The sequence below is a fragment of the Ochotona curzoniae genome, unplaced genomic scaffold (assembly GCF_017591425.1).
Source record: "Ochotona curzoniae isolate NIBS_2020 unplaced genomic scaffold, NIBS_Ocur_1.0 contig_883, whole genome shotgun sequence".
Classification (NCBI taxonomy): domain Eukaryota; kingdom Metazoa; phylum Chordata; class Mammalia; order Lagomorpha; family Ochotonidae; genus Ochotona; species Ochotona curzoniae.
The window spans coordinates 50,998,192-51,022,331 of record NW_024466599.1 but is presented as its reverse complement, the minus strand read 5'-3'; the positions used below and the strand labels follow the sequence as shown (position 1 = coordinate 51,022,331).

At 44.4% G+C, this 24,140-nt stretch overlaps 1 protein-coding gene across 1 annotated transcript in view; it reads right to left on the bottom strand.

Annotated features, from left to right (window-relative positions):
• The window catches only part of ACOXL (acyl-CoA oxidase like), a 284,350-nt gene that overhangs the window by 15,386 nt on the left and 244,824 nt on the right, over positions 1-24,140 (bottom strand). Inside the window, 1 exon segment of the mRNA XM_040993353.1 lies at positions 5,094-5,195. Within this exon segment, the coding sequence (XP_040849287.1) occupies positions 5,094-5,195 (102 nt within the window).

Genomic DNA, 24,140 nt, shown 5'->3' with positions numbered 1-24,140 from the left:
AAGTCAGGAGGGCCTCAATGGATGAGGGGAACAAAAATCTTTATTTTTTTTCCAGATTCCTTCCACAGAAAAAGTAAGAGTCTGAGGTTGCACATGTGTAGGGCTCCAAGGAATCTCACTTCCCTTTGCTACTCCAGGGACTGCGTCAGGGCGCCCTGCCTTCAACCTCAAGCTCAGGTACGCTGTGTCACATTCTGGGAGCTGAGCACCTGCTCGGGTGGCTTAGAGCAAGCAAAACACTCTGAGTACTCACTGGGAAGAAGTATCCAATGCAGTGTGGACAACAGCCAACTCTGCATTTGTCGAGGGTACAGAGAGGTACATGTGCCCTTGCTAAGTCTCATGGGTGGAGGTACACAGGACACATTCTCCTTGGGGTTGAGATCTGAGATGGGCTGGCATCCCCGTGCCCTCTCCCTGACTTAGAATTCTCCAGAGGTTTCCTCTGTGTTGCTTCTTGCACTGCAGCTGGCTACCACAAAGCAATGCATTGATGCTCTATGACTCCATTTGGTTACTAACAAATGAGTAAGACACAAAATGCTAAAATGTAATGTAAACATCCTAAATGAGGATAATCTAGCAGCTTGGTTATGGGGGGCCTGGTCTCTGCCAAATCCCTGGCTATTCCTACTCCATAGAAATGAATAGAACAGAGAATAAATAAATAGAAGCAAATCAATAGGCCAAAGGTTGTGTCTACCCAGAACTGATTGAATAGCTGCCATCAATGAGCTTGAATGCTTTCTTTCTTCAATGACTCACCCATCAGACTGAACTGAAACTAAAACCCAAGCATGTGGCTCTTCAAAATCATCATCATCATCATCATAATGCTTGGGAGACCCCCTCCAAAACACGCACAGTGGCCCTGAGCCAGATGCCTGAAACCAGGAGCCAGGAATGAAAGCCAGGTCTCCCCCATGGGCGGAAGGGACCCAGTTCCTTGAGCCATCACCACTTTTCCCAGGAGTCTGCATCGGCAGGAAGCTGATGTTGGGGGGAGAAACCAGGGCCAGAATGTGGGCACTCCAGTCTTGGGCAGAGGCATCTCCACTGTGTCCAGACAGCACAGGCCATTCGCTGGCTGGCTATGGGCTTCTTGTGGCAGCTAGATGCCAGGCAGCTCTCATTCACTCACTCACGGAAGAGACAAATGGTGCCTTTCAGACCGAGTCTGCTGCTGTGTGTGGGATCTGCGCCTGTGTCCTCTTCGCAGCAAGCACGACTTGAGTTTGAGTTGGTGAGCCTGGCTTTCACCTAGTACAGCAGTGCAACGTGCCAAAATGAACACCGTGTGGGAGAAAGACCTGGGTGGGCCGAATCTCCAATAAAAACAGTCTTAAGGCACTGGCAGGTCAAGGCTCTGGACACTAAGACCAAGGGTGGGCAAAGTAGAACAACTATAGGTGCAAATGTGAGCGCATAGGGATATGTTGTGATTGCTAGGCCAAGGTCATGATCAATATTTATTTTCTTGCTCCATGAAGGAGCTTGGGGTACACAAACACTGCCACACATGCAACAGTTTCCCACGGCCTTGGATGTGCCTGGTGGGGGTTATGCATCCCCTCCTTACTTCCCTACAGGCCCTTTATCACCTGCACTCTCATGTGGTTCTATTGTTGGAGCTCAGAGCAGGAAATTAAACAGGATTCAATATTTTACGTGGTATTATTTTCACCATGCTGAACTGAGTCCCCTTTGGATCTGCCACCCACAGCTGGGCTTTCGTTCTCTCCAAGCATGCAGATTGAAAAACTTCCTCTCTGTTGACTTCTAGCGTGAGCCACCCGCACAGCCTCCGTGGATAGCTAAGAGTCCGTGACAGACAAGAGCAGCTATGCCCAGGCACTCAAAGTGCAAAGTAAGACCGCTGTGTCTACAACCCCTGCCTGCTTCAAGGGACGATATAAAACAAACTAACAACTCACAGTCACATATCCATTTGTAGTAAAATCTCCCACCTTCAGGAGCCAAGAGGGTGATTTTGTTTTATAAAAGGGAAATGGGGTTTGTTTTAATAAAGATACACAGTTGCTAAGTCTTGGATTATTTTCCAATGATTTTCTTCCTAAAGCTGAGCCTCGGCTGACAACCCAGTTATAACTCCCTAATGCTGATAATTATCTGTAGCAAAATAAATACAAATGTCTGGGTTAATGAGCACTGAAACAGGATCACGTCTGGGCACTACATTTTCCAGGAACAAAGGACACAATTGTTGTCTACTGACCTACTGAATGGACCAGATGGGGTGCGGGACAGGGAGGAGCTTGTACTTGGGGGCTTGTTCAGGACGGAGCTCCACAGAGGTCCCCACTGGGCTGTCTTTGATGAGGGTGCTGGAGGGTAACAGCTCCTTCCATTCCTCAGTCCTGGTGACACCCGCATGGCGGTGGTGGGATCCCAGGGAGCCTATGCACTCCCGGCAGGCTTCTGCTTTCCCACTCATTCCATAAACACCGAGTCCACCGATATTCCTGGCATCTATGTGCAGCACCAGCTGCTCATGCTCCGGTGCTTGTGAGGGTTATGCATGATCCCATTCTGCTGATACTGAAGTTCCGGACAAAAGTTCCGGAAGTGGCCCTGTCTGAAGGGCTGCAGGGGTCATGGCTTAAATTTACAAGGCAAAACAAGTTCCAATGGTGGGATAACCAACTCTGAAATGTGGATGGGCTTTGCTTTGATTGGGGACACTAGGTCAACTTTTGGGGGATGCCTTAGGACCCCTCAGGAGGTCTGCAATGTTTCCAAAAATAGGCATTTTGTGCTTGATCTGTCTCCACTTGGAATCAGGAGTTCTGCTTTCAACACTGAGATGGAGTTCTGGACAGCTGCTAGTCCTTTCTTGGTCTCCCCGTTCTGTTGAATGGGGGCTCTCTCAGCTGTGTCTACCTTGAAAAAGGAATGAGACTCACTTTTCCCGGTGGAAGTCCACGTATTTTGACCCATCATGAGACTGGAGTTCCAGCATGACTCCGCACCCAGAGTTTTATTTTCACACAAAGTTCAGGCTCTTGTCCTACGGCGAAGTTTCTTATAAGCTTTTTATTTTGTAATCATTTTAGATTTAAGAAAAGTTTCAAAGGTAATACAGAGGGCTTTCTCACGTCTTCTTTCATCGTCTTATCTTATGTAACTACAGTCCACTTTGAAAACATAAAGGCCAGTACTGACATATGACTACTAAAAAGCAACAAGCTTTGTTCTAATTCCACCACTTTTTCAACTGAATTCTTCTTTCTGTTCCAGGATTCAGTCTAAGTTACCATTCTATACTAATTTTGTGTTTATTTGATTATTTATTTATTTCACTATGGACTATATTTAGTTATCTTATACTTTGACTAATAAACTGGCAAAGAAAAAGCTGAAATTTGAGAAATATGAACCTAGAGTATGACTGAGCTTATATATACATGAATAAATATGTAAACCTATGTATACATATACAACATACTATATATTCAAATATAAAATACCCAAATATGTGTATAAATCAACATATTTATAAATATAACATGAATATAAGCATGCAAATATTAATATAAATATTTTTATAAATTGATACGTGTATATAAGTACATATATGTGAACGTATATATAAAAGTGCATGTTGGCCCTGGCACAATTGCCTATTGATGAGGCAGCACAAACATGCTCATCAGATGTCTTCCCTTTATCTCGAATTTCCCAGCCTCCATAACAGTAATACACAAAACTCTGTTCTTTATAAAGTGCCAAGACCCATGGTACTTAGCAGAGCAACACAAACCAAACACTCTGCCTTTAGGTGTGGCTACTCGTCACATTGAGAAATGAAGTCTCCCCTTTAGCCCTGAGTTGGTGCTAGTTTTGTGACTTTGTCTGGTCAAGAGGTACCACTGGGTTAGTTTTGGGTCTGACCTTTAAGACCAGCATCCTCCACTTGCTGCTTCTTGAAACGCAGCTGTCTTGTAGAACACTGAGGCACTCTGAAATCACGGCACTGTGAGTTAGGCAGGCCTCAGCCATTCCTCTCACCCTGGCTGGGTGAAGAAGCCATTTTGGATACAATCTTGTGCAACTAAAGAACTGTCCAGCTGAGCTCCACCCTGACTTCAGAATCAACAGAAATAATCAACAGTGGTTGTTTTAAGCCGCAAGTAAGTTGTGGGGTCATTTGTTACACAGCAATAGATGACTGGACATCCTTACCTATACGTGTCTCCATAATCTCTATTTTCCTAAAAGAGAAAGACTCTGCAAGGTTCTTCAAGGCCTACTGTATCCAGGCTTCTCCAGGATTTTTAGTAACCCGAGACTTGAACCACATGAATTTGTCACTACTTCTGAACGTATCTGTCCTAGCTACTCCCGTTTCTCTATTTTAACTCCCTTGTTTAACCCTGTTTCTAGGCCCCGCTGCCACTTCCCTTTCCATTGAGATGACCACCTCCACTTTCCTCATTTTTGACCCTTCAAATTTCAGCACAAGGATGACACTCACTCTTAGCACACCCATCCTCTTGGTCTTGAATGTTGTCTAATGGCTAAATGTTCTGGAAAGCCTCTGTTTTCCTGTGATAGGCTGTTTGTTGTTCCCAAACATGAGCTCTCTTGAATTTGGGGCCTGAGTCTGAACAGCATCCAACTGAGGGTCTGCAGAGAGGAGGACCAGGAAAGCAGTCCAGCCGATGAGGACAGCGCCTCCTATCATTTACCACTAGAGTGGGATATTGGTGATCATTTCACCAGCTCCACCTTCATTTTAAACTCCCATTGCCATCACTCCGTAAAAATACCTGCTTTCTGCTAACAAGTGGAAAAACAAAGGTCATTGATTTTTTTTAAAAAACAAAGACAAAGACTTTTGATCCTTTTCTCTGCTTTTGAAGTCAGAAAGTGCCTGTACAGTGAGTCATTCCCTTGTCACTTCAACTCTGAAATGTAAGCTGATCACGGCAGGCAGTAAAAGCACACATGTGAAGCCCCAGAGGCACACAGATCCATGAGTGGAAACCCACAAAGACTGGCAGGACTGCTCCTGAAGAAAGGCGAGGGGCCACACCACAAAGGAGTGCTTCTGCTGCCCGGGGACACCTTACCTGTCTCCTGATGCACATGCTGGCCGCAGGCGTCAAGTATTTATGTTCCAGATACCAGGCTCGCTCCTCGAACACCAACTTTGTTCCATACAACAGACAAAACTAAAGGGAGGACAAGAGGAAAGAAATGGATGAATGGTGATACATTCAAAAAACTATTACCTGAGGAGGTGAAAGAGAGAGAACATCGTAGGACATTTCACAGTTGTGAAAGCTACTACTTCATTCAGGTAAGGTTTCAATATGCAGTGTAAGGTTTACTTTCTAAACATTCTACAGCAAATATTGAGATACAGACTAGAACAATGCACGCACCCATATCCATCTTCCAAGTCTGAAAATATTAATCCACAGCAAATCCTATCTTAGCCAGTTCTCACCCCACCACACACTTATTTAGGAGCAATTTCATGCAGAGTGCCTTTTACAATACGCTTAAAAAATCTGTTTGCTTCCCTTCTCAAACTATAAATGGATATTCCACATGCGTATTCTGGATAGAATCTTAATATTTTCCACCAACCAGGTTTTGATCATGCTTTCACAAAAATAATGCTTCCATTTATACTTTTTAATATTTTTTCCTTGTCACATTGCTCAAATCTATCATCTCAATAGGCACCAAGCACCCATAAATGAGTTTTCCTCATTACATTTTATTCATTGTTTATTTAACTGTTAATATTTGACACTTCCAAAATCACATCACAGTTGCGTGTCCAGGAGCAGGCAATGGTATAGTGCCAAGACCCTGAAGAGGAAGCCTGCAGTCCATATTGCAGTGAGTCCTGGCTCCACTTCGCATCCCAGCTTCCTGCTAATGCTCAATATGGGAGGCAGCCGTGAGAGTTCTGTAGCTGAGTCACTGCCATCATAGGAGACCTGGCTGGAGCTCTGGGCTCCTGGCTAGAGCCTGGCCCTACCCTGCATGTTGCGGGTATCTGGGCAGTAGAACGGTGGATGTGAGAGCTCTTTTGATGTCCTGTGCCTTGTGAATAAATGAAAAATAAATACACTAAAAACGCATAAACCAATATAGTGGACTTCAACATTTCTTTTACCCTGTCTCAACAGCTATCCATTTGTTGTCAATCCAGTTTTACCTCTGCTCCCATTCTTTCCCCTTTCTGAATGGGGGAATGTCACAGCATCTCATCCAAAACATTTCACCATTCATGTCTAAAAGCTAATGACTCATTAGAAGTGAATTTGTCTCAAAGTCAAGCTAAGCACTAACAACACCCTCTTATCCTATCCTGCCTTATGTGGAGACTGGGTTTAATTAAAAGGACAACTTACTCCCTGCAGAGTCTCACACTCAGTTTAGAATCTTGCATCATCCAAGAAGTACACTCTATGAATTTATGGAAATACAAGAAATATGAATGTATGGATTGACTCTAAGGAAAGGCATCTTGCCCTGGTGCATGTCTGTGTACCTAGAACCTGGGAGAGGAGCAGTAAGAGATGGGCTGGAATCCATTTCCTGCAACTGAGGACTACTGCTCCTGAGGATACAGAAATCCACGAAATATTCTTATAAATAGCCCTTTCAAGATGCTGACATTTTGCACATCTCTGTTCAAGATGACCAGCCTTGGCTGACAATCATTCACCTCTGATCACACAATCTCTATTCCTGTGTGGCTTGAATTTTATTGCCCAGACACAGAATTCTCTTCTTCAAAATGCCCCACCTGCAGGATAGGGTTGCCACGGATGCTGCATTTAGGTGTGCATACATCCTTTATTATTAAAAGGTATATTTATTTTTATTGGACAGTCAGATATACAGAGAGGAGAGACAGAGAGGAAGATCTTCCATTCAATAATTCACTCCCCAAGTGGCCACAATGGCTGAAGCTGAGCCAATCTGAAGCCAGGAGCCAGGAGCCTCTTCCAGGTCTCCCACGTGGGTACAGAATCCCATAGGTTTGGACTGTCCTCAACTGCTTTCCCAGGCCTCAGGCAGGAACCTGGATGGGAAGCAGAGCTGATGAGATTAGAACTGGAGCCTGTATGGGATCCCGGTTCATGTAAGGTGAGGACTTTAGCTGCTAGGCTACCACACTGGGTGATTTGAAAATCACCTTGTTGGTATGGCCCACCTGGACCTCCTGCAAATCTCCATGAATTTTGATTCAATCACCTTATACATTGGGTTGGATATCATCCACCTCTGTATCATAGAGCTCAGTGGATAGTCTAGCTCTTTTGATTTGAGTTATCTGTGAGCCTACTTAGTGGAATGTCATCTAGCTCAGATTCTTCTAGCTTGTCCATAAGAACATTCTGAGACTCTGGAAAAGTACAGGCCACAGTAAAAATTTACACTGTCCATTTCCTTAAAGTTTTTCTTTTTGGAACCGGATTAAACAAGTTCATCAAAGACCATGGCTGTCTCTTTTCTAGCTGAGAAAAAACTGTCTTGAATAACTGGGTATAGAATTTTATCTTGACTTTATCCCAACCCCAGATTCTATGGATTCCCAGATATATTTCAATTTTTGAAAACGTGGACATTTGTTTGTGCATTGATTCTAGACATCTGCCGGGGTTTCAGCTCTCTCTCAGCTGCAGTCCTCCCCAATGGAAACTACAGGGGGTAAACACTCCACTCTCTTCCTACCACTTGTTACCATCCAGCTCTTCTTACTCAAACTAGGGTCCATCATCTTTTAAAATCTGAACACAGTTGAAAACGACCCTTTCTATATGCATCAGATTACCGGAAAAGCCTCTAGAATGCTGGAATTTGGCCATCCTGACATTTATTAAGTGCTATTCCTTATGTTCTGGCCTTGCACAACTGTCCCTTGTGCCTTCAACCCTCTGCTCACTGTATACTTTCCTTAGATCCATGCTCATAACATAGCTCACTCTCTACTTCCATCTTTCTTTTTTACATGTGTCAAAAGTCATGACTCACCCCTTGCCCAAACACACACACTATTGTGGTGCCAGAATGCCATTCTGCTGCTTGGATCCTTCCAAGTTCACAAACATCTTCAAAATCTCTGCCCACTGAGTCACAATAGCCAGTACTTATTTTTTTTTTTTAACTTGGAAAGTCAGAGGTACAGACAGGGAATGACAGAAAGATCTTCCACTGGCTGGTTGACTCCCCAAATGACTGCAATTGCCAAAGATGGGCCAGTCCAAAGCCAAGATCCAAAAGCTTTTTCCTGGTCTCCCACACAGGTGCAAGAGTCCAATGACTTGGACCATTCTCTGCTGCTTTACCAGGCCGTAAGTTGGGAGTTGGACCAGGAAGTGAGCAACTGGGGCACGAACTGGCACCCCTATAGGATGCCAGTGCTGGAAGCCAGAGGATTAACCAATATTATCACTGTGACAGCTCTGATAGCCGATATTTATTTATTTATTTTTAAAGGCAGCACAGCACCCCAATTTTTTAAAAAAAACATTTATTTTTATTATTTTTTTTTTATTGGAAAGGCGGATATACAGAGAGGAGAGACAGAGAGGAAAATCTTCTGTCCGATGATTCACTCCCTATGTGAGCACAACTGCCGATGCTATGCCGGGCTGAAGCCAGGAGCCTCTTCCGGGTCTCCCACGCGGGTGCAGGGTCCCAAAGCTTTGGGCTGTCCTCAACTGCTTTCCCAGACCACAGGCAGGGAGCTGGAAGGGAAGCGGGGCTGCCGGGATAGAACCGGTGCCCATTTGGGATCCCGGGCGTGCAAGGCGAGGACCTTAACCACTTGCGCCACCGCGCCGGGCCGAGTACCCCAATTTTTAAAGATTTATTTATTTTTATTGGAAAGTCACATATCTAGAGAGAAGGACAAAAAGAGAGGAAGATCTTCCATCTGATGATTCACTTTCCAAGTGGCTACAAGGGCCAGAGCTGAGTCAATCCAAAGCCAGAAGCCAGGACCCAGGACCCAGGGACCAGGAACTTCTTCTGAGTCTCCCACATGGGTGCAGGGTCCCAAGACATTGGGCCATCCTCGACTGCTTTCCCAGGTCACAAGCAGGGAGCTGGATGGGAAGCAAGGCTGCCGGGATAAGAACTGTTACGCATATGGGATCCTGGCGCATGCAAGGCAAGGATTTTAACCATTAGGCTACTGCACTGGGCCCGCCAATGTTTCTTAAGCACTTACTACGTGCCATGCACCAAAAGGAATTTCACTTTAAACTTCCTTAGTCCTCACAATAATTCTGGAAGGTCGTTGTTACAGTTCTATATGGGAAAGGATTATCTTAACAGCCATGAGTTGTCCTCCAAATTCAGGATTGGCCCTTGCTTGGCTCCTGCTAAGAGACTTTCAAGTCCTTGGATTATGTTGCCTCATAAGAATATCTTTGTATTCCTGAAGTGACCACCACGATACTTTATGCTAACCATGCAATTTGTGGTGGGGGCTTGTTTTTATATGCCTGAGGCTTTGGGCCACTTGCAGGGCTGTGGTGTGAGGAGCCGAGGTCAGGTATATGAGTGCAGTATGTTTATGTGACGGAGCCCCAGCAAAGACCACATGTGTCAGCCTCGCCTGACCTGGCTGGGAGCACTTTGAACATGCCGTCACATGTCATCGTTGAGAAAAGCGGTACTGCTCGTAGAGCTGTATTAGGAAGGGACAACAGGAAGCTCGCTGGTCCTTCCACAACTTCGCCCCATAGCTCTTCTGTTTGCTGATTTTAACCTGATTGCCCTCACTGTGCTGAACTGTAGCTACAGATATAATCATTTGGTTAAATACTGTGAGCCCTTCTGCCAAGTATTTGAGCTCCAAGGTTCACTTACACATGAAAGACAGAGGGACCAAAGAAATGTAAATGAGAAAGCAAAGATTGAAATTAATTCTTTCAAAGTTTGTTTTTTCCTGTTTCCCATTCAGAGTGTCTGCACGTCTCAAGAGAGACACCTCTTAAGGCATCCCTCGTCTCTCCCACTGGCCATTTCTTGTCTCTTCCACTGGGCATTCCTCGTCTCTCCCACTGGACACACTCATGAGTCATGGACAGGGGGCATTAGAAGCTACATGAGGAGTTTGAGACATAAACAGTGGCCAGAAGATTGAGGAAGAAAAAGGCTCCTCATGATGGTGATGACGTTAACTTTTCCTTTACTAGCCTTCACACTGCTTGTCCCTAAAGCCATGATGTAGCAGATTGGGATACCTCCCTTTTCTTGGCAACACCTAGGGAAACAGAAAGTCTCATGGGGTCAAGAGAGGGAGCGCTTAAGAAAACAGTCCCAGCCCCCATAAAATTATTTATGAGTATACGGGCTTAGGCTTAGACTTTGAGAACTGAGCTGTCAGGAGATAAGATTTCAAGTGCCAGGAGATAAGAATTCATGTGCACGAGGCCTTGAAGACTTAAGTGACATGAGAACCATAACTCGCACCCAAACACAACCAGGTTTACTGCCTGCCTAGACAGAAATACTAACATTCTCCCTCATGTTTCCATAAGATCCTGGATCTCCTAACATGCAAACGGCCAGCAACTAATCCAGAATTTTCCAGCATGCAAAGGAAAAGAGAGACATCACTTGCATGGGAAAAGACAACAGATGCCAACCGCAAAATGTGTCAGATGCTGGGATTATCTGGAAAAACTTGAAATCAGCCATTGTAATAATTCTCAAAAAAAAAATAAAAACCCTCCAAATTTTCAGCAAACAAGTGGCAAAAAAGTTAAATCCAGAAAAGAAACAAGATACAAGAGAGAAGCAAATGGAAATTATAGAGCTGAAAAACACAGTAACTCAGTAGCATGAAATCCTCGCCTTGCACACATCAGGGCACCGGTTCTAATCCCGGCAGCTCCACTTCCCATCCAGCTCCCTGCCTGTGGCCTGGGAAAGCAGCACAGCCCAAAGCCGTGGGAGCCTGAACTCATGTAGGAGACTAGGAAGAAGCTCCTGGCTTCGGATCAGCTCAGCTCTGGCCACTGCAGTCACTTGAAAAGTGAACCAGTGGATGGAAGATCTTTCTTTTTCTTCTCTCTGTAAATCCGACTTTATTTTCAAAATAAATCTTTTGAAAAAAAATGCAAGGAACAAAATTAAAATGAGCTTAAGAGCTGAACACAAGAAATGGAAAAGAATTAGTGAAGTAGAATATGGAACAATAGACAAGAACCTACCTAAGTAAGAGGAAAATAGACAAGGACAAAGAAAAGAGAGATTTAGGGACTTGTGGGATTATCACAGAGGATCTAATCTGGAGGGAGAGGAGAAAGAAGGCAGGGCTGTGCAAGGGGGTCTAGTGGTGGGGCTGCTGTCGGGCCACCTGCATCTCACAGCAAAGTGCCTGGGTTTACCTCTCAGCTCCACTCCCCGCTCCAGCCACCTGCTGATGTCATCGTGGAAGGCAGCAGGTGATGCTCAAGCAGATGGGTCCTTGCTCTGCAGGTGCAGAGGCTTGGATTGCATTCTCAGCATAGCCAGGTTCAACCCTCACGGTTACTGGTATCTGGTGGCGGGGAGGGTGAACCAGCAGCTGGAGGATTTCTCTCTTCCTCCTCTCTATGTCTCCATTTCCAAGTCCCACTTCCTTTCAAATATATAAAAATAAAATAATCTTCTTCTTTACAAAGTGTTTAAAAATAGATGGCTAAACAAAATCCCCAAACTTAGGGGAAAAAATCAATAAAAATGTACAGATTTGACAAGGTCATCAATCTCACACTGGATGGACACAAAGAAATCCAAGTCCAGCCACATCCTAAAGCGCTGAGAGATAAATGCAAAGTAAGGAATCCTAAAGGCAGCCTGAGGGAAAACAATGGAACATGGATACAGACAAACCTGAACGACCATGCGTCTCCTCAAAACGGTGGCACAAGGAAGGGAGCAAAGACGAAATTGGGAAGGAAAAAAGTGAAATTGTTTCTGTCCACAGAAAATGTGACTGTGCACAAGAGCCAAAAAAAAAAAAAAAAAAAAACTCCTCTAGAAACAACAGCGACCTTCATAAGGAATCAAAGTCAATGCAGGCAGCTTCAACTACATTGCCAGATAGTTAATAATTTAAAGCAATGTATCTTTCTTGATAACTTCTCTCAGAATGAAATTCTTGAACATAAATCTACAAACCCAGGTTTATAACCTCTATGCTGGAAGCTAGAATTCAGGGAGGAGGTGAAGAACAAGAGTCGGTGGGATACATCTGGCAGATTCATTCACAGATTTAACATAGCTCCAATCCCAACACAATATTTGTACGTAGCAACAAGCAAAAGAAACAAAGGGTTACAAACATTTGCAGAAGGAGAATGAAGCAAGAGAGATCATCTTATTAAAGATTTACCATAAAACCGAAGTAATCAAGCTAGCATAGGCAGAGCTGTTGTTTTGGTGCAGCAAGTTAAGTTACTGTGTGTGACACTAACACCCCTTTAGGAGTGCTGGTTTGAGTCCCACCTGCTCCATTTGAGAGCTAGCTCCCTACTGGTGTGTCTCAGAAAGCTCAAGTGCTGGACCCCTGCCACCTCTGAGGGAGATCTGGATACAGTCCAGGTTCCTGGCTTTGGGGTGACCCAGTTCTGGCCATCATCACCACTTTTTTAGTGAAGCAGTAGATGTAAGAATTTCTCTCTCTCTCTCTCTCTCATTGCCTCTCTCTCTCTCCCTCTTTCCCTCTGTCATTTTGCCTTTCAAATAAATAGATATTACAACAAAGATAACTTGGTCAGAGTACAAATACATAGATCAGTGGGACATAGAAGAGATCCCAGAAATATAACCATGTAAATGTGTCTAAATTACCTTAAGAAGTAACTCAATGGAAAAACACAGTCTTGGCAACAAATAGTATTGAAATAACTACATAGGCAGTCAAAAGATAAGATGTAACCTGAGCCTCACACCTTATAAACACATTGACATTAGTAAATTGTCAATATACCTGTGTAACACAAGCTTCTAGGGAGAAAAAGTGGAAGAAAACATTCATGACCTAAGGTTAACCCAAAAGTTGTCTGTCAGATATGACACCAGATGCATATTGCACAAAACAGAAAAACCGACCAACTGAATTTCACCAAAATGAAAAAGTTTGGCTCTGAAAAGCTGCTGTTAAAAGAATAAAGAAAAGAAACCCTACGCTCCAGACTGGAAGAAGGTATTTGTAAATTGTGTATCGAAGAAAGAATTTGTGTTTATCATTTATAAGGAACTCTGAAAATTCATCAGTAGGGAAACAAATCACTCAATTAAAAGGTGCAAATGATTCTATGAGAATTCACTAAGTCCGATGCGTAAATAAGCACAAGTGTTACCATCATCTACTGGAAAAATGCAAGTGCATTCCACAGGGAGATGCCCCCGTTTACCTGTGGCTATGGCTAAAATAAAACAGCATTATCAGGTATTGGTGAGGATGCTGAGCACTGGATCTGTTTCTTATGAAGTGACACACTTGCTGCCAGGTGCAGGAACTGCCTTCGGGCATTTGCCCAAGCACAGTGGTTCTCAGCCATGAATGAATTTTCCATTTGACAACATCTGGCGATACACTGATTTTGTCACAACTGAGGGGGAGTTCTACTGGCATCTAGCGGGTACAGGCCCAGGGCACTGCTAAGTGTCTCAAAATGCCCCTAGCAGCTCCTCCTTCCGAAGAAGTATCCAACCCAAAATGTCAGGGTTGGTAGTACTAACGTTAAGAAGCACTGTCTTAGAGAAATGAAAAGTTTCATTCTCATTGCAAGCCATAAGAAATATTTACAATAGCTCTGCTCACAACCACGAAAAAACTAGATACAGTTCAAATATCCTTCAACGGGTGAACGAATAAACAAACCATGGAGCACTTTTGTGATGGAATATTACTCATCCCAAAAGAGGAGTAAGCGTTGATGCTTGCATGGGGTTGGCTCAATCTCAAAGACATTGTGTCGAGTGAGGGAAGTCCATAGGAATAGTTTACACATTTTGCGACCCCATGTTGTATAAAACAACATGCCAAAAAAACAAAAAGCTATAGAGATGGAGAACAGAACGTGAGGTGCCATTAGAAGGTGAGAACAATGATAAAGCCACAGCAGGAGGGATGGTCATGATAGACACATTCTCGGTTGTGGGGGTGATGACATGAATGTTTGTGTATGTCAAAAGTCCTAGAATTATCCACCTCTACACTAAACGATTTTGCCATGTGATAAATAGACATTCCCCACCGTGTCCAGCCCAGCTTCAGGACTCTGGGTTCATGTGTGGAAGAGAAGAGTCAGAAAACCTTAGCCCTCAGGAGCCTCGGTCCACTGGGACCAACCCCAGAGAGAAGGCGGCTCACTTGGGATTTCCTACGAGCAGGTGGCACGTTGCCCACAGACCGTGCTGCATAATAAGCCAGAAGATGAAGCAAAAGATCAGAGTTGGCCCTCCAGTGTCAGAGAAGATGAACAAAGCTTATTAATGCACAGCGATGCACAGTGAGGCCAGCATGAGACCGGAAGCCGCTCTCCCCAGCAACAACCCAGTTCTCTCACGGTGATGAAGTGCTTTGCCTTCTGCTGCAGACGTTAGCCACTTGGGAATGGCGTTATTGCCTCATAAAATTGATGGGCAGGGGCACTCTCTCCTAGTTTCAGGAGGTGGTTTTTTTTTTTTTTTGCCTGCATTAGCAAAAAAGTATTAGCTTTTCAATTTCTCAGGGCATGTCTTGGAGGAGGAGAGTGCCTAAAACTTGAGCCGAACTGAATCGATGCCCATCTCCAATCCTCTCCTCCAGGTCTTCCGCCTCCAGGTGAGAGCTCAGGTGAGAACGGCTTATTTATATTTAACTAGGGATAGGGAGCGGGCATCCATTTGAGTGTCTCATTCTTTGATCTCCCGAGGAGGTTGTTCAAGGTCAAAGTTTCTTTATCTTCCAAGTTGCCTAGAGATGTTTTCCAACTTAAAACATCCAACCTGCTCGCTGTCTCTCCAGTCTGAAAAATCTTTCTCCTTTAGCAATGTGGAAACATGATAGGCAGTGGTGGCAGGATTATTTTGGTAGCTGAGAATCAGAAAGCATAAAGTGGGAGAGGGACAAAGAGAATCCTGGAGACAATAACCCAAGCCCTTTCCTCATTGACTTATGCAAAGGCTTGGACAGAGGGGAGACTCAGGCCTTGCTGCTTCTGGCCTCTGAGGTCAGCGGACAGCAAAGTAGTTTTCTTCCTACTGGGACAAGGACTCCTGTGGCTGGTCTGCTCCAGCACACCCACCTCCACCATGAGGTGTGCAAGTGGCCTCCCCCTGCCTAATGGGACGTGTACAGACTTCAGAAACCACAGAGTCACAAATAGAGAAGCAAGGCTTGTCCCTGGTGCTTCTGCCCACCCCCTGTGTAGACCAGCTTGGAGTCACAGTCTTCCTGTTTGCGCAGAGGTGAGCCAACCTGTGGGAAAGCATTAGGTTGGCCGGACTCTCTCCCCCACAATTTTTTTATAACCCAGATTTTGATGGAATACAACTCCATTTCATCAAATTGGTTTGAGTGGCAGAGATACACACACACACACACACACACACACACACACACACACACACACACACACAGAAAGAGAGAGAGAGAGAGAATCTCCCATGTGTTTGTTTATTCTCCAAATGCTCATAACAGTTGAGCCTGGGCCAGACTAAAACTAAGGTTGGGAACGCAGTGCAAGTCTCCCACAAAGCTAGCAGGGGCACAGCTACGTCAGCCATCATCTGCTGCCTTTCAGGATACATATTAGCAGGAAGTTAGAGTGCACAGGTGTTTCAAGTGGCGTCTTACCTACCCTAGCAAATGTCTGCCATCCAACTCCATTTACTACCCCTCCCCTCCCCATGTGGATGTGGCGTTGAACTTGTGCTCCTCAGTTAGAAGGTTAAAAGCTATATACTTCAGGATGAATTGTGTTTTCCTGCCCATGCTCACACGCTGAACCTCTGGATGTGACATGGGAGTATTCAGAGCTAAAGTAGTCATTGCATAACTGATTACATTCAAATGAGGCTGTTCTGGTGGGGCCCTGAGTGAAAAGGACAGGTGTCTTTCTGAAGAGAAGTAGACATACCAAGGGATGCATGTACACAGGCGAGGCCACAGTGGGAGCTGGCCATTGGCAACCAAAGATTCAGGCCACAGGAGAAATCAAAACTGCTGGTGCCTTGAGCTCAGGTGCTCAGCCTCCAGAATGTAAGGGTTAAAAAAAAAAAGTTTTCTTCTGCTTCAGGCCCCAGTCTGTAGCATTTTGTGATGACAGCTTGAAGTAACTGTACATCATGGGGAGAGCATCAGTGATGGGACAATGGAGATGCACTCATATTTGACACAAATGCACTTGATCTCTCTGCTCCTCAAGCAAGAGTTCTTTACTGATGTGTGTGTGTGTGTGTGTGTGTGTGTGTGTGTGCATCCACTTACTATTACTATTTTCCCTCATCAGCAACAGCAGCTAGGGAGGAAAGAGTGAAGCAAGCTGAGCAAACACCTGCACACCTTATGGGGATGTGGGGGATCCTACATTCCTGTTAGGAAGTCCAAAGGAGGCTGCAGAAAGTACAGCTGGAAAGAACCTCTCAGTGAGCATCTGCCTTGGTTCTTGGGTAAGGCTGCTTGGGGAGAGATAAGATCATGCTGAGCATGGTCAGTAGTCACCTGGACAGCCTCCTCCTCACCCACTGCAGATGGTACCATGGATCTTAGCTCTGGTTCATCCTGAATGCAACAGTCCTCGTGCTGAATGCACAGTTCATCTTGACTTTCCCAAGAGTTGATCTGAATGCTTTGGTTCAGGTCCTGGTTTGCTACATACTTGTGCATCCAAGACGATTCAGCTAAATTTTGCTGCTCTCCCTCTGACCTGGACCCTGCCTTATCTCCCTCCAGATCCTCCAGGGCCACCCGCTGTGAAAATGAGAACCACAGTCTGCTCCTGCATGGCTCTGGCCGCTGAACTCTTCGGAAATGGAAGGCTTCCTTATTGTCCCTGCACCCCCAAATCCCAGAGTGCTTGCAGAAAACAGGGTCTTTCCCCCAATATTTCATTAAGGCCTTTTCTCTGGACTTCCCAGGACTCTCACATACAACACGGACTCCCTGGGGTTTGCTGAAGGTGCTGGTCTCTGAGATCTTATTGCAATGTTATGGCTTTTTTATTTTTTAATTTCTTGTAGCAACTCACATTTTCCTAGCACACTCCTTGGATCCAGAATTCAAATCTCAGTGTAAACGGTGATGAGGCACATTCTGCTGGGTTGCTTTTACCTCTCTTGGTACCTGTGCTTATTCCCTCTGCCATTTTGACTACCTAGGTTCTGAATTATTTCCATGTCTCACTTCTAAATTAGTAACTTTTAAAAATGTATTTATATTTTATTTGAAAGGCAGAAACATAGGGAGATGGAGAAAGAGAGAGAGGCATCTTCCATCCCCTGGCTCATTTCTCAAATGGTTGCAATGGCCAGAGCTGAGCCCATCTGAAGCCAGGAGCCAGGAACCTCTTCCAGGTCTCCCACGTGGGTGCAAGGGCTCAAGGGCTTGGGCCATCCTCCATTGCTTTCCTAGACCATAAGCAGAGAGTTGGATTGGAAGTGGAGCACCTGGGACTAGAACTGGCATCTCTATGACAATATTAGTGCTAGCAAGTGGAGGATAGGACTGTTATACTACCATGCTGGCCCCATAAAACAAATCTTTAAAAATCCAATCTATCTTATCTGTTAAGATTTATTACTTTTCGAAATATGTTTTACTTTTTTTAATTCTGGGTTTTTTCAGCTCAGGAGGGGTGTAACCATTGTCCTCTGAACTTATTTTGAATTCTTTACCTATTTTTCCATGTTTCCTATTTTTTGTTTGTTTTCATAGACAAGACATATCTTAAATTTATCCTTTCTTATCCACAGATGTGATTTACTTTCTTGTGTCTTATTCCATTATAACGATTTTTAAACGATGCCTGACTTTCCTCTCTGTTCAGGCTTGAGTCTAAAGAGGCAGTATGCATTCTTTATTCTCCCTGCTCTGTAGGGTGTTGATGTAAAGAAGGTCGCCGGAACTCTTCTGACAGGGTGGGACTGAGTATGATGTGCATTCTAGATCAGAACACGCGCCGTGCCGGTTACAAAAGCTTCTGGAAGCTGTGTCAAGCACATGTGCACTGGCCCACTCTGCACAGCTATCCTGCACAGCCTTTTGGTGGCTGGTCCAGCACTGAACGAATATCTGAGGTTTCACCCGGTGCCTCCGCAACAGTGCTGCTCATTCACTTCATCAGTAAAATGCAGGAGCCTACGTCGTCATGACCTGAAGGCACTTCACACGTGTGCTTAGAAACCATCTAGAAACCATATTTATCTTGGTTCAAAAGTTTGAAATACATGCACAGTTTTCTCATCACACTTTTCATGAAGTTTTGAAGACTTCCCCATCTCATTTGACATTGATAGTGTCACATCTTTGCTCGCTGAATGGATTTTATTCCCTTCACTTTAATCTTGCTATAGTCCCAATTTTAACATATATTAGGACTTGACTGATCATTCTTTGCCTTTTTTTAGGGAAGATTTGTCTCTCCAGGTGTTCCCCTCTCTCTGTCGGTAAATATTTTTTAGAAAATCTAGCTGAAATCTTGATAGGGACTATGTTGAACTTTTATCTCAACATGAGTAGAAATAATATTTACTGTCCTCAATCTTCCAGTTAATGAAAGACATCTCTCACGATGTCTTTCATTTATTTAGATTTTCATTAATTTGGTTCCTAAAGCATTTTGCAGTTTTAGCATATAAATCCTTTACATGTTTTGTTAGATTTATGTTTAAGTATACTCTTTGAAACATTCTATTTGACTTCTTTTTATTTTGATGTCTATATGTTTGTGACTAGCATATGGACATATGAATGTTTATGTATATGTTTTCTAATGCTTATCTTACAATTTTTCTCCCTCCTTCCTTCTAAAAAACATTTATTTGAAAGGCAGGGGATAAAGAGAGAGGAAGACACAAAGAGAGACATACAGAGTGATCTTTAATTTGCTTATTCATTCCTCAAATGGCAACAAGCTGGAACCGGGCCAGAGGAAGGCGAGGATTCAGGGACTTAACCCAGATCTCCCCTGGAGTAGCAGGGGGCTAAGTGCTGAGTCCCTCTTCTGCTGCTTTCCCAGGCACATCAGCAGGAAGCTGGGCTGGTAGCAGAGCCCAGGGACATTCCTCAGCCCTCTGAGACGCCAGTGCCACAAGCTGTGGCTTAACTTGCACCAGGATGCCAACTTCTCTTTTCCATTTTTTTTTCTTTCAGATTTCTGGAGCTTTTTCACATGAGCCATCTTGTCCTCTGTAAATAGAACTGGTGCTGTTTTTCCTTTCCTCCTTTCTGATCTAAACAGAGATGTGTATTTCCATTTCTTGCCTTATTGCACAGGTTAGAACTTTCAGTACTAAACTGAGTAATGACTGTAAAACCAAACAAAATGTCTTGTTCTTGACATTAGGGGAAAACAGTCTTTCACCATGAGGGATAATCCCAGCTAGGAGGATGTTGCAAATGTTGTTGTCCAGGTTGAGAAGCTCGACTCTGTTGATATCTGAGAGTTGTTCCTATAAGTGAGTGCTGATTTTGACAAATGCTTTTTTTGCAACCAGTGATGTGATAATGAGAATGTTTTCTTTTGTTGTTTTTTAATATGGACAGTCAGATTGGTTGATTTTTGCATATTAAACCAGTCTTTAATCTTCAGAGTAAATCAGAGTTGGTCATAAGGTATAATTCTGTTAACATATTGTGGAATTCTAGTATTACTATTTTGTTGGGCACGTTTGTGTTTATTAATTCATAAGAGGTAATGGTCTGCAGTTTTTCACTGTCTGTGTCTCCTTGGTAGGTGTTCTGTTCTCTTCTACATCCCAAAACAGAGAGGGCAGAATTTTTGTTCATGATTTTTTTAAAAAAAGGTTATTTTTCTTTATTTGAAAGGAAGTTACAGAGAGAGGGGAAGAGAGATCTTCCACCCACTAGTTCACTCCCCCAAATGGTCACAACAGCTAGGAATAGGCTAAATCAAAGCCAGGAGTCAGGAGCTTCATTCAGATCTCCCATGTGGGTATAGGGGCCCAAAGACCAGGGCCACCCTCTGCTGCTTTCCCAGGAACATTAACTAGGAGTTGGACTGGAAATGTTGCAGCCAGTGGCTACCATCTGGGATGCCTGGTATGACCAGTGTCTTCTTAATAACCCTCTATACACAACATCAGTCCCAAATGGTTTTCTAATTATCTAGCAAAATTAGCCTATGAAAGCACTAAGACCTGGAGATGTTTTTCTCTGGAATTTTTCAACTATGAGTTTAATTTACCTTATTGTTATGGGACTGTATTCAAATAATAGATTTTTTTTTTTACAAGATTTCTTTTTTATTTATTTGGAAGGTAGAGCTAGAGAGAAAGAGAGGAGACAAAGAGATCCCTTGACTGGTCACTTCCCAAATGGCCACAGCAACTGGGGCTGGGCCAGACTACACAAAGAAGCCAGGAGCTTCTTACAGGTCTCCCACATGGCTGCAGGGTTCCAAGCTAATGGGTCCTCCTCTGTTGCTTTATCTGGCCATACGTAGGGAGCTCGATGAGAAATGGGGCAGCTGAGAATCCAACCAGCACCCATGTGGGTGGCCAATGTTACACTAGTGGCTTAACCCATTACCCTACAGCACTGGCCCTGTACATAATCTAATTCATGTTGAGCACGTTGTGTTTTTGAGCAATTGGCCTCTTCAATCTAAGTTGTGAAAGTTGTGCGTGTAGAACTTACATCATGTTACAACTATCATTATGAGGCTTTCAGAGTCTCCACTGATACCATCAGTCTCATTCCTGATACTGGTAACTTGTCTTTGTTAGTTTGCTAGATATTTCATTGTTTTATTTTTCTGTTTTAAATGACATTGATTTTTTTCTTACCTTTATTATTTACTGCCTCTGTTGACTTGAACCTTTTTCTTTTCTAGATGATTGAGGTGAGGGTTTAAGGTTGTTGGTTTGGGACTTTCCCCCTTTTTAGGTAAGCTGTAGGTTCCCCCTCTCACTACCATGTCAACTTACTTCACCAATTTGCTAAGTTGGGTTTTAATTTTAATTCTGCTGAATATATCTTCATTTCCTTTTACATTGTTTTTCAAATTTTTTTTTTTAGTTTTGCCTTATGTTCCAAAGTGATCTTGGTTTATGTTCCTCAGACACCTGAATATAAGGGCCTGGTATTCAGGGCAACAGTTTGACACTATCAGGCATCTGTGCTCCATATTGGGTACAGTGATTACCTGGAAGGAGAAAACCATTGTATCAGGAGATCCTGAAGAAAAGTATCCAAGGGCAGAGCAGGTGTTATGCCTTCACTGCTGCCAGTCGGCATGGCCCCATAGTCTCCTATTGGGTTAGTGGCCACAGGCAGAGCCGGCTCCTGCTGGCATGTGGACTGGAACAGCATGGGCCCATTTCTCCTGATGGAAGACGTTGTGGAACAGACAGAGTGCTGATTCTCTAGAGAGCAGAGTGGATCCTCCTACTATAAAACAGGAAATGTCCCTGCCTTCCTCCTTGGAATCTCCCACTGGGTGATTTTCCTCCTTTATCCCTAGTCTGGAGTCTAAGTTCTCAGAACAATTCTGCAGTAACTATTAGCTAATGGCGGTTTCTGCTGTGTTCCCTCTCAGAGACACATGACTATCCTTAGCCATTGGAAGACCAGAAAGTTTTTCAGGAAAGGATGTAGTATCAAATACTGTATTTTAAAGGTAGTAGATGGGGCTTTGGCACAGTGGTTAGGATGCCATTTGGGAAGCCTGCACCTCCTATTTGAGTGTGTGAGTTGGAATGCTGACTCTGCAAAGTGCAAACCGGGAGGCAGCAGGTTGATGGCTCAAGTCACTGAGTCTCTGCCACCCATATGGGAGACCTGGATTGGATTTCCAACTCCTGACCTTAGACTGATCAGCTCTGGTCACTGTGGGCATCTAGGGAGTGAAGCAGTAAATAAATAAATCAGTAAGCACATTTCTGAAAGTTGGCTTTAAGTCAGTGCACAATAGAATGGAATGGAAGCTTCCGTCCCCTGCATCTAGGCACACATCCAAAGGAAATGGAATCAGACTATGAAAGAGACACCTGCACTCCCACGTACATTGCAGTACTACACACAGCAGTCAAGGTCTAGAAACAAGCTACATGTCCATCAACTGACGAACGGATAATGTGGTACATGCACACAACGAGCTATTATTTAGCGTAAACAAGAAAGAAATTTAGACATTTGTTGCAAAAGGGAAGGAGCCAGAGTACATGGAAGAGGCAAAACACAGAAAGACAAATATGTATGTCCTTTACCTGAGGAAGTTAAAAAAGTTGATCTGATCTTAGAACAGTGATGCCTGCAGGCTGGAGGGCTGGAGGTGCGAAAGCACAGGTAAGCAGCAGCAGGAAGCTCTGCGGGTCCCCAGTCCAGGGAGCGAGCAAGGTTCAGGGACCCTCTCAGCTGGCTGCAGAGCTGAAGGAGAAGGGCTAACTGCTCTAAACACAGGGGAGGAGGAGGAAAGGTGGGCCGCCCGGCTGGTGGCTTTACCTGAAGTATTACATTGCACCCTGTGAAAACGTACAAGTGTTACTCAGAAATCAAAGATTTTTGCTACTGAAAAAAGAAAGAATAGAAGCTTCTGGACGTGCCTCCCTGGAGCGGCAGCTGCCTGGGCCCCCCGTTTCAGCAACCCACGCTCGAGCATGCATCAGTGCACCTGAAATACTGTATAAACGGAAAACTCCGCACACAACTTGTCACATCAACACCACTGGTCAGCAAGTGGAACCACATAGTCACTCAAATGTGATTTCTACAGAAGCATGGAGGCTCAGCTCAAATGCTACCTGCTCTGGGGAGTCCTGCCTAAACCCACCTTCCCTCTCTTTCAGCACTTGGTTCACTCCAGGGTGCATGCTTACTGGAGGTTGACAGGAAGTCTTCTGAAGGCAAGGGTCAGGTGCCCAGCAGAGCGTCGGACATGTGAACTGTCCGTCTGTCCTAGAGCGTCACACTCTACTATTCAATCATCATTCCTTTGAGTGAAGAAATTAGTCCTGGAGCCACATATCAGAGTGCTGGTTCCCGACTGGTTTTGTTTTTGTTTTTTCAAAAATTTATTTTATTTTTATTGGAAAGTCAGATATCCAGAGAGGAGGAGAGACAGAGAAGATCTTCCATCTGTTGATTCACTCCCCAGGTGGCCGCAACAGCTGGAGCTGAGCCGCTGATCCTAAGCCAGGAGCCAGGAGCCTCTTCCGGGTCTCCCACGTGGGTGTAGAGTTCCAAGGCTTTGGGCTGTCCTTGACTGCTTTCCCAGGTCAGGAGCAGGGAACTGGATGGGAAGTGGAGCTGTCTGGATTAGAACTGGCACCCATGTGGGATCCTGGTGTGTGCAAGAAGGACTTTAGCTGTGAGACTGTCATGCTGGGCCCTCCTGTCTGCTTTTGATCCACATGCAGGAAGAGGTTTTGGGCTCCTAGCTTCAGCCTTGCCCAGCCTTGGGCTGTTGCAGCCTTCTGGGGGAGTGAATCAGCAGATGTTTCTCTCTCTCTCCCTCTGCTCTCTGTCACTCTGCCTTCCAAATAAATACACGTGTATAAAACAATAAAAAAAAAAAGTCCTCTGCACTGAGGATTCTTTCCTAAAATTCAAGTTTCACTGGGAGGGATGGTTGCCACTTTCGGGGAGGGGTGCTGAGCGGAGCCCTGAAAAACCTCAACACAGCCTTGCCTCTTTGACACAAGGAAGACAGGAGAATGTCCCAGAGCCACAGTGGCACAGGGGTGCAGGAAGGAGAAAAAGTCAGTTGTTGCTGAAAGAGTCTAGGTCTGAGACTTGAGTTCTGTGCCACCAGCAGCCCTTTGCTTCTAATACAACAGCAAAACACTAAGACATTCAAGCAAGCAAGGTATGAGCAACGCAGTTCCTGGTGCAATGCAGTCCTTGGCCGACACTTGTTGAACAACTATTTTAGGAACGCTGCCAGCACATGCTTCTTCCTGCATAACTGTCATGCAAAGTG